The sequence below is a fragment of the Salvelinus fontinalis genome, chromosome 9, assembly GCF_029448725.1.
Source record: "Salvelinus fontinalis isolate EN_2023a chromosome 9, ASM2944872v1, whole genome shotgun sequence".
In the NCBI taxonomy this organism is placed as follows: domain Eukaryota; kingdom Metazoa; phylum Chordata; class Actinopteri; order Salmoniformes; family Salmonidae; genus Salvelinus; species Salvelinus fontinalis.
The window spans coordinates 34690712-34704963 of NC_074673.1; the positions used below are offsets into that span (position 1 = coordinate 34690712).

The window sequence follows — 14252 nt, forward strand, 5'->3', positions numbered from 1 at the left end:
TTTTTTCTTGACCTTTTTTATATTCCTACAGTATGACGCATTTCAGAAGGTAACAGCTGGCCAGGCAATGGCCACATCCTAAATAATGCAAAGCCCTGATAAATATTGCACATTCACTGTTACTCAAAAAAGAAATAAGCCAACACAAGATATCACCTTTGACTATAATAAACAGGCCATTTCAAGTTTAGACTTTTGACCTCCACACATAAGGCAAAATAAACATGTTTCCATTTTGTATTTTAATGGAATGAACATTTGTCCACCTCAAGAAACATCTTTAGATCACAGATGTGTAAGACAATCAACAATGGAAGTGGCAGGACTCCTACATTAGATAATGGGGAACCACCCTGACAGACAAGGTATTTAAGTCCTGAGACATAAATAGGAGAGAAGTCTCACTTGGAAAGTTGAGAGTGTATTGTTATTTGACGAGTTGGTAGAGGATCTAACGTTGATTATTATTGTTCCTAAACTTGACCTTAGTAACCCCACCAACTTCTTAAATACTCTCTGAGTAGTTGATTACTACAACTAAACTGAACAAAAATATAAATGCAACATCCAACAATTTAAAAGATGTTACTGAGTTAGAGTTCATGGAAGAGAAATGAACGTTCAATTCTCTGGCAACAGCTCTGGTGGACATTCCTGCAGTCAGCATGCCAATTGTACGCTCACTCAAAACTTGAGACATCTGAGACATTGTGTTGTATGACAAAACTGCACATTTCAAAGTGGCCTTTTATTGTCCCCAGCACAAGACGCACCTGTGTAATGATCATGCTGTTTAATCAGCTTATTGATATGCCACAATTGTCAGGTGGATTGATTATTTTGGCAAAGGATAAATGCTCACTTAAAGGGATGTGAACAACTGTGTGCACAACATTTGAGAGAATTAAGCTTTTTGTTCATATGGAACATTTCAGGGATATTTTTTATTTCAGCCAAGAAACATGGGACCAACACTTTACATGTTGTGTTTATATTTTTGTTCAGTGTATATGTAGCGTAGCTTCCCAGTGACAGGTGAGATGGATATCTGTGGTGTGTTTCCCCACGTTGTTCAGTGATTTACATGGCTGTTTACAAGGCTGATCTGTGTCCCTTGTGGCTGTCCTGTTTACTCTGTGCTGCTGGGAGGCAGCTGACCACTAACGTCACAAATACATCATCTGGAACCGCATCAAAAATGTCGGGTCGTGACAACCTCTTATTCTTGTTCATAACTAGAATTGTGCTTGAAGTACTAAGGGCATTTTCAACCTTGTTTGTATTTCACAATACTCTTGCACATTCACTGGTTAGCTTGTGGATGATAATGTTTAACGGTTTAAACTAATGACAATGCAGATTAAGTTTAAGTTAAACATCAAACGTTGTGTTTTTGATAGAGGAAGAAGTAAAAGTGAACAATATAAGCATTGTCAAATGATTTTATTCAAACATTTTGTAAAATTACAAAAATACAAGTTTAACAGAAACCCACTGGGTTCAGATTGACTGATGTATGGAATAGCAACATGCCATTCTGATACAATGTAAAACATACAGTAGTATGGTAATATGTCTTTGTATTCATCCTGCAAAAGTATACATTTCAATAGATAAAATGGTAAATAGCAACATGATAACTAACATACATACATACGTCTGTACCTGATAAACATTCACAACACTGCATGATCCAAGGTTTTCCCTAGGCACTCACAATTCTCACAAAACTCAACATCAGTTACATTTCAGATAAGGCAATATATTCTGAGAAGGAACAACTCCAAGGTCAAAATATCCACGAACTATCAAAGCATAATACAGTTTCTGTTCAGACATTTTCAACTTTTTAGTTACAATGTATCAAAAAGAATGCCAATGTTATATTATACACCCTGAACATGTATTGTTAGTTAATGTATCAAAAAGAATGCCAATGTTATATTATACACCCTGAACATGTATTGTTAGTTAATGTATCAAAAAGAATGCCCATGTTATATTATACACCCTGAACATGTATTGTTAGTTAATGTATCAAAAAGAATGCCCATGTTATATTATACACCCTGAACATGTATTGTTAGTTAATGTATCAAAAAGAATGCCAATGTTATATTATACACCCTGAACATGTATTGTTAGTTAATGTATCAAAAAGAATGCCAATGTTATATTATACACCCTGAACATGTATTGTTAGTTAATGTATCAAAAAGAATGCCCATGTTATATTATACACCCTGAACATGTATTGTTAGTTAATGTATCAAAAAGAATGCCAATGTTATATTATACACCCTGAACATGTATTGTTAGTTAATGTATCAAAAAGAATGCACATGTTATATTATACACCCTGAACATGTATTGTTAGTTAATGTATCAAAAAGAATGCCCATGTTATATTATACACCCTGAACATGTATTGTTAGTTAATGTATCAAAAACAATGCCCATGTTATATTATACACCCTGAACATGTATTGTTAGTTAATGTATCAAAAAGAATGCCCATGTTATATTATGTACCCTGAACATGTATTGTTAGTTAATGTATCAAAAAGAATGCCCATGTTATATTATATACCCTGAACATGTATTGTTAGTTAATGTATCAAAAAGAATGCACATGTTATATTATACACCCTGAACATGTATTGTTAGTTAATGTATCAAAAAGAATGCCCATGTTATATTATACACCCTGAACATGTATTGTTAGTTAATGTCTCAAAAAGAATGCCCATGTTATATTATACACCCTGAACATGTATTGTTAGTTAATGTATCAAAAACAATGCCCATGTTATATTATACACCCTGAACATGAAAGGATTCACTACATACAGGAATAAATCTATTGTAGATTTCAACAACAAAACCTGTTTCAGTAGATCTCTAAGTGCTTTACATTATATACAGCAGATAACACACCTTATCTTGTTTTATGTTGCACCCACCTGCTACAACAATGTGCTGTGCAGTAATTCCCTTTCTAATAACAGTCATGTAAAGAGTAGGCTCCATTTCTCAACACAGCCTAGTATATAATCATTCAAAAAATACTGTTAATCTGCTTTTGAATCCAAAGTTTAATTAGTTCAAGACTTGATCACTCTATATTACACTCTTTCCACCACAATATAAATATTGTGCAACATTGCAATTTGAAGGCATCACTTTGGTTCTTTAACAGATGATGTAGAGGCTTAACATTTAGCCTAGCTATGGACTGGGTGGGAATCAACCTGTTATGAATGAAGACCGTTGTTAGAAAGCAGAAAAGTAACATTTAGCCTAAAGCACTACTCAGAATAAGTCAAATGTTTAGTTAACAATGTGAGACACCAAATGTGAGAACTCACTTCAGAGTACAGCGGTGGAGGCTGGAACCTGAACTCCTGGATGTAAGCAAAGGCTGGTCCACCAAGCTGTCTCTCCAACTCCTCGGACTGAGTGTAAGAGGGGCTGTGCAGTTCAAACTCTTCCTCAGACACCACATCCGCATAGTTAGGGGGAGCTGGGGATTAACCAGAAGGTAAACAACGTCAGAATCAACTTTGTATCTACTCAAAATTGTGTTGGTGAAAGCTTCAACACAAATACATGATGTTAGACCATGACAATGAATGGGAGTTCATATATGTTCATATGTGTGTGTGTTTGTGTGAGAGCCATTTTGTAAGGCCTCTCCTTACCTTCAGGCACTTCAGGAAGCGCCAGTGCGAGCCAGCTCATGTCCATGCTGAAGTGACTGCTCAAGCTGGAGCTTCTGCTGTCAAGGCCATTGTATGGTATACTGCCAATCACAATGGGAAGCTCCACCTTGAGTTTCTTAGCACCTGGTATCTGTGCCATGACCTCCACATAGGAAAGGAAATAAGCAGGCATACATTATACCATCTGAATGCTGTCTTAGTTGAACACACCTTATTTACCTATTAGCATACACACATCAAGGGAAAAACCATGCAGATGATATAACACAACGGCATTATTTACCACACTTTAACAATTGAATAGATTAGAGTAACAAAGTATCCATAGAAAAGGGCACTCACCGCCAGGGAGTATTCCACTCTGATGACTGAGGAGTTGAGAATTGAGGCAGAGACAAGTGGAATCTTCAGTGTTTTTCCATTCCAGGTGTCTGTGCAGCCTGATGGAATGTGGTTACCCCTCACACTCGCAACCAACTTTGTATGACTTTTTGTTGTGCCATTTGCCATGAAGGTCTGGATTTGGTAGATAGCTGCTTTAGGTACGATGAGTCGAGAAGAACAGTTCTCAATCACAGCATAGATGGGGATTGACTCTCCTAGAACGAATAAATGAATCTTGAGGGAAGAAATGAATCTTGAGGACATTGCACTATAATTTAACTGTTGTTATTAGAGACATAACACATCTTCATTCATTATAACATGAATGATGAAAAACAAACTTTAGAAACATTTTTTACCATTACAGTAGCCCCTTCTGTTGATATTGACATTCAGAGAGATGGGGCCTGAGGTAAAAATCCAACAGCCAATCATCTTGTTGTTGTTTATAGACACAGAGGACTGCAAAATAATAACAAATGATTCAAGGGAGATTTCCAAGAATGCTACTTTCACTTAACATTTTGCTAAATGTTTTGTGGTTACTGTCTGATACACCAACAACATTTAAAAGCAGTTCCCACAGTCACAGACTTGAAAATCTAAAAGTGTCATCTATGTTTTAATAGACAACAAGATGGTTGAGAGCAAATGTGTTTTATGTATGAAAACCAAACTGCCCATCCTTTAAATCCAACTCACAAAATGGTTAAAAACATACAGTAGGACAAAACATACAAAACACAAAAACTGACGTGGCATTGCAATCTATTTTGAAGATTTATCACTCACCAGTAACCATGGAGAATTGACATCAACATGGCTGATAACAGAGAATTCTCTGTTGACAGTTAGATCTTGATTCAAGGGCCTCTGTAATACAGCTGTCACCTCATAGCAAACACTCCCATACTTCCCCTTGAAAGAGGTAACAAGGGGCCTGGAAGATATTATGGAACGTCACTCATTATTCGTTTGACAAAAAAGCCAAATTAATTCAGGCATGCTGAAAAGTATACAATGGAAAGTCTCCATTAGCTGTTGCAGTTAGTACAGTAGCCAGACATCATCATGAGGCAAATCAAGCTTTGATTGCATAATTTCCTATTCAGTCTGAAAAGTTTTCACTCACGTTTGAGTGAGCTCCACATGAAAGGGGAACTCATAATGCCCTTCATCAAGACTGATGAATTCCTCACCATCTGAAACAAAAGACAATTCAGTCAATAAATATAGTAATCAACATTTTACAACAATTTTATTATAATCACTGACTGGAAATCATAGGTCCTGCTAAAGGTCTAGCGATTCCATAACTTCCTAAAGGTAGTGTATATTACAGCCCTGATAAAATTCCTTGTTACATCAAAATCCAGCCTGGTCTCATTGACTAGATATAACATAGTAATGTAAGGAGGGTGGATGGGTGGATGGATGGGTAGCTGTATAACGCGAAAGTCTAGCAACTCAAAGGTTGGAGTTTTTCTTTATTGTAAAGAGATGGGTGGTGCTAAGCCTTAAGAGGGTGTGAATGATGCTGAAAAGGTGTAGACAAAGAAGAGCTCTCCAGTAGGTGTACCAAAAACATGTCAGGGCCATTTTCTCAACAAAAAAGAAAAAAAAAAGAAACTGGGGTTACAAGTTCATCAACTTTCAAAGCAGAATTACGTTCTCATTGTTGCTCAACTGCAGTGTATAATATACCATTTTGTAGCTCTGAGTCTCTACTTTTATCCAATGTAAAATAAAACACAATTTTAAAGACTAGCGAACGTCTAGCAACCCAAAGGTTGCATGTTCGAATTTCATCAGGCAAATTTAGTAACTTTTTAACAACTTACTACTTTTTAGCTACTTACAACTACTTAGCATGCTAGCTAACCCTTCCCCTAACCTCAATCCTTTTAGCTAACCCTTCCCATTTAACCTCACCCTAACCCCCAGCCTAGCTAACGTTAGCCAGCTAGCTAACGTTAGCCACCTAACTAACGTTAGCCGCAGCAAATTGGAATTCATGACATATTATACGTTTAGCAAATTCTTAACATATAATACAAAATTGATTATGGACATCCACAAATTAATACATACCATACAAAACACAACATATCACACACACTAAATGGAGTGTCTGAAATTTACGTAAGGAATAATACAAAATGCTCTGAGACCAGGTTGCAAAATCAGATCAGTACCTGGTGTTTCTTTGAGAGTTTGAGATATGCAGAAGTATTCCACCCGCTCACACTGAGATGATGTGTTTGCTATAGCAGCACTGCGCGGTGATGATGCTTGTCGAGTCCCTTCACCCCAACAGACCTGGGCACATCCTCTGGTCGATATTTTGACAGCTATGATTTGTACCGACACACCTGTAGACACCTCGACCACAACGTGTCCAGATAGAACTTCACCAGCACTGTATTCACGCTTGTCTTCATTGTTGAACATGATACAGAATACCTTCACTTTGTCAGCCATCGTTGGATGTTACTTATGTAAAAGGAGACAGATGGTTTTCTACATAAGCCTATAATGATGATGATCAGAAGCTCTAACTTTCTCACTAGAATAGATTGCCTATCGACTAGACTAGAAATATGAACATCTTAATTTACCTGTTGTCCTGGGATTCGATATGGGAACGTCAAGCTCGAATTTGGCAATGGACCAGCTAGTAACACATTTCATGAGAAACATTCAATAGAATAGGTCAAACACAATTGACATAATCATTGTTTTACATTACAGTAATTGGGCCAATTTCCCACGCTGTCCAGAGAAAGCGGGGTTGCAGAGCGAAGGATTTAGCTACACCTAGAGAGCTCAGGGGCGTATTCATTACCCGAATTCTGTTGCAAAACATTCTTAAACGGAAGCAAACAGAATGAAACGGGGAGGGACCTGCCTGAATTTCTCCAATAGAAACTCTCGTTTTGGACTAATGATTACACCCAAGTATACGCAATAATTGGGTTTGACTTTGGAACGTGTAGGCTCTACCATTGGACAGAACTTTCACTGTGATGACGGACTGTACACAGCCAAGAAAGTGCGAAATTTACTAACACGCATGATACATTACATTGGTCCAATGGGGGACAAGCCAGTCCGCGTGAACAGTTGAGTCATGAGGAGTTTCGATTCTGTCTTTAGCGCCAAGGTGGGCGTAGTTTACAACGGGTGACAAGTGATTGCATTGGTTTTGGAACAGGGCTTCATCCTGAGTCACAAAAAAGTGAGGTAGGTTATGCACGTGGCGTAATGTTTAGGATACTCTGTTTTCACATATGCAAAACTTTTGATAAAAACGGAAATCTAGTTTGAACATATATTTTATGTAAAAGAGATGTTGTATGTTTCTGAATGACGCATCACGCTGCCTTGTTGACAACATGACTGCAATGCAGAATACTGTCCGATTTTAGCAGGCTGCGCCTCCCTCACCGGCTTCGCGCGTGTGTTGCATTGTGGGTATACCAATTGTCCGATTTGCAACTACATCAGAGACAGTACAGAATGATGGGCAGAAACTGCTCCAGTGGAAGCTGGTGGGAGGAGCTATAGGAGGAAGAGCTCATTATAATGGCTGGAATTGGAATTGATGGAGTTCAGTGAAAAACATGGTTTCCATATTGTAATGAAACGGGAGGGAGCGGGTCTCGAACCCTCGACCTTCTAGCCCGAAGTCCGGCGCGCTATCAACTGTGCCGCAAAAGCATGCTCGAGCGGCAGAGTCGATTTCCGCGTTTATAAACCCAGGGTCGTTACACTACTCCCTCCTTTCAAAGAGCGCGTCCTCGCGCTAGCTTGCGACTTTACGTCTTACAGGAACGCGCTCACCGGCCAAGCACACGCACTGTCGTGGATGCGAGGTCCGATCACTTCTGACACCAATGTAATGAAACGGGAGGGAGCGGGTCTCGAACCCTCGACCTTCTAGCCCGAAGTCCGGCGCGCTATCAACTGTGCCGCAAAAGCATGCTCGAGCGGCAGAGTCGATTTCCGCGTTTATAAACCCAGGGTCGTTACACTATGTTTGATGCATTCCATTTATTTAATTCCAGCCGTTACAATGAGCCCGACTTCTTATAGCTCCTCCTACCAGCCGCCAGTGTGCTTCTCCAATAGAAATACCCATTCACACGTGTAGGCGGTGTCATGGCAACGTTGGCAGCTAAATTCATGGGTAGGAACGTCATCTGGTCTAATGGTCTGAATTGTGCATGTGCAAGTCCTCAAATCAAAGACACTCCTTCGATATAAACTTGTCTTTGACAAAATTGTGTAATTTTGTCACTTTCATGTTGTTGGAGTAATAACTACTGAAGACATTGGCTTGAATTTAGGTTGTGCCTTTAGATTTAATAAAAATGTACAACTAAGGAAACATTTTTCACTTCTCTCATAGACTTTTCAAACCCCTAGTCTTCTTGGTCTGTTTCACAACTGTTCCTGGAAGTCTCGTGATAATGCACCTCTGTGTTTAGAAACTCTGTGACTATATGTCAACTGCATGACCTTTACAACAACCATGTGATCAAAGGCCATGAACTTTTGACTGTAGTCAACTGGAAATTTCTGGAGTTCCTCCTCACCAACTGCAACTTGAAGTCGGAACCAAGGCATTGTGGGAGACAACCAGTTTCTTTGTAAGCAAAAGGCACTACATTCTCAAAAATGCTTAATGTCGCCAACTAACATTAGTTATTATCAATGCATGTTTATTGTTTTGGATGGATGACTATTTAGAGCTTAAATTCATCTTTATCCTTACAATCTAATTACATAGACCTACATGTGATCCATATTTCTAAAATAAATATGTGAAATATCCTACTTGTGACAGTATAGATAATGTATTTATCTAGATGTTGTTGTAATGCTGTGTCCAATGTTATAGCCTAACATTTGTCTGGTCTGTAATATTGTTGTCACCAAACAAATTCACATTTGTTGATTGTCTATCAAGTGTGAATAAAATTGAATACATATTGTAGTCTACACATGGGTTATTGTAGGGGAGTTCTACACTGGCAATGTTAAAGGCTTAATCTGAGCATGTGCCCCAGACTCGGGGTAAATATCAAGTGCATTTGACTGCTTGGCATATTGCTTGGCATGTTGATTACTCAGTAATTTATGTGAACTGATGTACATGTATAATCTAATCCTTTTCTGTACAGTGAGTGTTTTGCCCTTCCTGTGATTGAATCAAATTCTGTTCTTTACATGCTTACTGACAAAAGCAACATAAAGGTTGAGCATTAAATAAATACAACCCAGGCTGTAGTGATGCTGATATGCAATAAATTACCATACAGTAAGAATCTTTGTGGACTCTATTTAATCACTTCTGTTACAATTCCATTTTGCACGATCAAAAATAATAGTGGCATGATGTAATGGGAAACAACAGAGAATATCCCATATGCTGCAAAAACACCTATGTTCTCATTCTAGTAGCCCATGAACTCACTACCTGGTTATATTTTGAGAAAAACATCACAAAAATACAAAACAAGTCTTGTGAATGCTAGAAAGAGCTTGGGCTGGTATCCAATTTCCTTATCAGGATATTAATTCCTTGGACCATTTTGATCATGTTCAGCTTTGTGTAGGAGAATTGGAATCTCGATAGCATCCACTTAATCTGCAACAACAATGGTGAAATGCATGAGTGCCATTGTCGCGTTTCCTAGAAACAGCAGTTGTCCGACTTGCTGTCGGCGCATATGTACCTCCCCCAACTTTGCTTGTCGACTTCCGTCTACTTTTGGCTTACCATTCAAACTCGCCCGTTAACTTGGCCAAAGCCTATGGGGAAATAAATGTTTTTGGGGGATAAACACTGAAAATAAGGTCTGTGGTAAACACAGGCTTAGGAGATCTTATACATTTTGTTCTATAAGATAATCTTCATCAGCTAATGTCACTTTTTGTGGATTTTGAAGCATTTATGTAATCAAAACAAGAACATAAAGCTGACTGATTATTTCATAGAACAAAATGTATAAGATCTCCTAAGTACTTGCTTTTCGCAGCAGGGTAGGATAACTTATGCTGCAGGTTAGGATAACTTATGCAGCAGGTTAGGAGAATTAACCTAGCAGGTTAGGAGACTGAGGTTAAGGTTAGGAAAAGTGTTAGGGTTAGCGAAAATGTTCGCCTAACCTGCTACGAAAATGACTGTTTCGAAGTGGTGTGAAAAGTGTCCCCTTGTTTTCGGTGTTTATCCCAAAACCACAATCTTTCCCCATTCATTTCCCCCATAGGAATGGCTTAAAAGAGGTGGACATTTCTGTTTTTTATGAATATAAGCTGGTGAGCTCTATGTTATGTTGTATTATCCATGTGGACAGTCAGTGTTACACTCACTCCCAATAATAAATGTTTCCATAGATAAGAGATGATGGAGAGGAGGAAGAAACAAGAAATCCTTAAGTGATTCATTTTATATTCCGTTATGGTGTAAAATGATTGCATGTACGTTCTAAATATATGTGTAGTATAGCCTACTGCCAATTAAGCTTGCGCAATACTTTTTTGTTACTATAAAAGTAAATAAGGCCTAAATCTGCAAATCCATATAGGTTCATCTACAATAAAGATATGTAATGTAATGTACTATTATATTACTACAGTACTAGCCTGTATTACATTAATAGATTATGGAGTTTGTAGATGATACATTGAAGCAAGATTTATGTTTTTGTTACAATAAAAGTATTGCCTAAAGTAAACTCAGAATCAGGCTATTATTCTAAGAAGCCTTAAAAGGAAAAAGGAAAATGTACTAGTGAGCCTAGGTCCTCTCCTACAGGAGTAGTATTACAGAATAGTAGCAATATGTCATTCTATCACTACCATGCTATGTGGCATTCTGTCTCTAGGCTAGTACAATCTCTATTCACTGTTCTTGTATGGCCAATGCATTGAATCTTATAAGGCTAAAATGCGTAGTTGAAAGGTAGCGATGCTTGGATAGAAACCTACTACAAGGCAGAGAAGAAAAAATATTTAAAATAGTGTCATATAGTGCATGGTATGATGAGATTATTCGGCATGAATGAAAAGGAAGGTCAAAACCAGGTTATTGAATGCAATAATCTCAGTTACATGCGCCATCAGTATGGAACATGTACAAGTTAGCAGATTACGTCCTTGTGTGTGTGTGTGTGTGTGTGTGTGTGTGTGTGTGTGTGTGTGTGTGTGTGTGTGTGTGTGTGTGTGTGTGTGTGTGTGTGTGCGTGTGCGTACATGTGTGTGTGTGTGTGTGTGTGTGTAATGTGGCACACAGACTGCTGGATGCTACAAACTCCCCTGTGGGCTAATAGATTCGAGATGACATGCTCTCCGGTACTGTGCTGAATGTTCACTGAACTTTCTGGCACAAAGGCTGCCTCTAAAGTGGGTTCAACCAAAGGTTAATATAAACAAACAGCAGAAAATGGAGAGCCAAGGATTATTTAATGTTGGGATGACTGACAAATCCTTCATTGCCATTAGCCCCTGGCCTCCACCTATGCCCCTTCCAAAATATATAGGGACTTTACAATGTTTTGTTCATGATGTGCTTTATTAAATGTTAGCTGTTGGGGCCAAACATTCTCCATGCTTCATTGTACAGTTCTAGTTGTATTGTAATGTAGAGAAACTCCTATCTGTCTTTTGTGTATGGTTGGATGTTTGTACACATTCATTGCAGACTAGATTGTTGATGAGAGGTATAGTAAGCTGCCAGTGAACTCCCTATACAATTGAGATGATAACAACATGCCAATAATCAGTGTCTTATTTTTGTCAGTATTTATTTTAATTTCTTTAAAAAAAGAAACAATATGGCCAAAGATATTAACTGTACGTTTTTCTCACTAAAATACTGTAATGTACTGCGGTTTATATTGTGTTTTACTGAAATGATATGCACTGCCCTCTAGTGGTAGTTGAGTTGTATAACTATTGCAGGGTGGCAATTAAGGTGATATTAGCGGAAAGGGATATCTGAAGGTTACATGACTGAAGGTTAGCAAGTAGGCTTATGAGTAGAGCTCTGAATTACAATGCTCTCTCAAATGAATTTAATATTAATGAAATGCTTTGATGTGTTTACCTGCTTTTTAAACTGGTATATATTGTTAATTGTCATATTGTAATGTAATACATATTAAAGCCTAACAAGGAAAGAGTAAACCAAGGATGTGAGTTGTCCCTGCTGGGGTGCTGAAATGTCACTGCTAGAACCGATGTGCAAATTTGGTGATGTTGGCTGTGCATTGTTAACAGTGATTGTCATCTAATTAAACCGTGGCTCGTCACAAGATATGCATTTTATGCTGAGATAAGCATTGGGAGTCTACTGAAGCATTCCCAAGATCAATGAAGATGTTCCCATCTGGATTACAAATTGTCTAATGGTCACATAGGGCAGTGGAATTAATTAGGAAGGCGTTCTAATATCCCCCACAAACTTTCTTACTAAGGGGTGGAGGGAGTGGAGGGGGGGGGGGGGGGGGGGGGGGGCACTGAGATGGTTTGTTATCAGCTCCCAGTTTACTTTCATGATTGTGCTAGGAGATGTAAATGTGCGATAGAACATGTAAATGTGAAAAGTCATACGCGTTAAAAGCTGAAAATGTATTTTAGCTGCTGCGGTTATTTAAGATGACAAATTATATAAAAAGAATGATACTTTCATGGATTTCAAAAGATACCTTTTTCATTGAAAAGATTTAAAGAGAAATCAAAATAACAGTTAGATTGTCATTACATGGCTATATTCCTGACATGTTTTCTCCTCTGCTTTGAAATAAATTTCTGTCAGGTTGCTTCCATGGCCCCTCTTTTCACCAAAGCCTTTTAATAACAGGACCATTAACCTGCAGTGAATAGGACCTTTTATGTCCCCATACAGGGAGAGGCACACGCCATGTCAGGTTGATGTTCCTGCCGGTTGTGTTATTGTGAGGTATATTTCAATCAGCAGCCCATATACACCTCAAAATAATAGTGTTTTGCTAAGTAAACAGACAAAACCAAACATGTGGTTTACTCAACGGTATCAAAAGTTGAGCATGCCAGGCATGCAGGCAGACAGTCCGTCTACACAAGACCTCACCAGGCTGAGTGCTCCCTTATCTGTTTAATCTGTTTTATATACTTTCTATTAGACATAACCTGATATGCCATGTCTTTTCAAAAGGTACAGTAGAATACACACAGCTTTAAACATGAATTATAAGCAATATCTCTCAATTGTGCAGTGTAGCTACATCTGTGACAGTTCAAGACAGAAATAAAATATGTATTACTAAAATCCTTCCACATGAAAACTTTACAGAAGAAAGGGTGCATTTGTTCTTGAAACAATATTTTGTATACTGGAATCATGAATAACCAAAAACATGTATCTAACAATGTGAGAAAGTGTTCTTACAGTGCAAAGTGCCGGATGCATTGACACTGCTACCAAGCTAGAATTTGAAATGGAACATATTTTTGGAGACGACAATAGTAACTGTGTAAAAACCAAGAGCTGCGTTGTTGATCAGTGATCATAGGACTCAGGCAAGAAGGTCCAGCAGGCACAGCTCACAGCTACTAACCCTCACACATAACATTCTCTCTTACACTCAGGTCATGAGTGACTCATATCTCTTCAGCGTCAATGCCATATCTATGTTGGCTGGAGGTTGGATCGGTTTTCTCACCATGTTCCAATCCCACACTTACGCTGAACAAAAATATAAAATCAACATGTAAAGTGTTGATCCCAGAAATGTTCCATGTGTTAATCCCAGAAATGTTCCACACACAAAAATATTATTTGGCTAACATTTTTTGCAGAAATGTGTTTACTTCCCTGTTAGTGAGCATTTCTCCTTTGCCAAGATAATCCATCCACCTGACAGGTGTGGCATATCAAGAAGCTGATTAAACAGCATGATCATTACACAGGTGCGTCTTGTGCTGGGGACAATACATGTCCACTCTAAAATGTGCCGTTTTGTCACACAACAAAATGCCACAGATGTCTCAAGTTTTGAGGGAGCGTGAAATAATCGTGCTGAGACTGTACACCAGAGCTGTTGCCAGAGAATTAAATGTTAATTTCTCTACCGTAAGCCGCCTCCAATGTCATTTTAG

The 14252-nt window shown here is 38.3% G+C and overlaps 1 protein-coding gene across 2 annotated transcripts; it reads right to left on the reverse strand.

Moving 5' to 3' along the window:
* Positions 1-1428: 1428 nt before the first annotated feature.
* LOC129862475 (arrestin domain-containing protein 4-like) lies at positions 1429-6990 on the reverse strand. 2 transcript variants are annotated; one of them, XM_055934193.1, is made up of 9 exons: positions 6725-6990; positions 6302-6599; positions 5239-5308; positions 4899-5046; positions 4466-4568; positions 4065-4321; positions 3702-3864; positions 3369-3523; positions 1429-3251 (listed from the first exon to the last, which is right to left on the reverse strand). In XM_055934193.1, the coding sequence occupies exons 2-9, from the start codon at positions 6585-6587 to the stop codon at positions 3225-3227; spliced, it is 1209 nt and encodes a 402-aa protein (XP_055790168.1). In that variant the 5' UTR covers positions 6588-6599; positions 6725-6990; the 3' UTR covers positions 1429-3224. The 2 variants fall into 2 exon arrangements, with proteins under 2 accessions (XP_055790168.1, XP_055790166.1); XM_055934191.1 differs by lacking the exon at positions 1429-3251 and having other exon boundaries at positions 3267-3523.
* Between the last annotated feature and the right edge of the window lie 7262 nt (positions 6991-14252).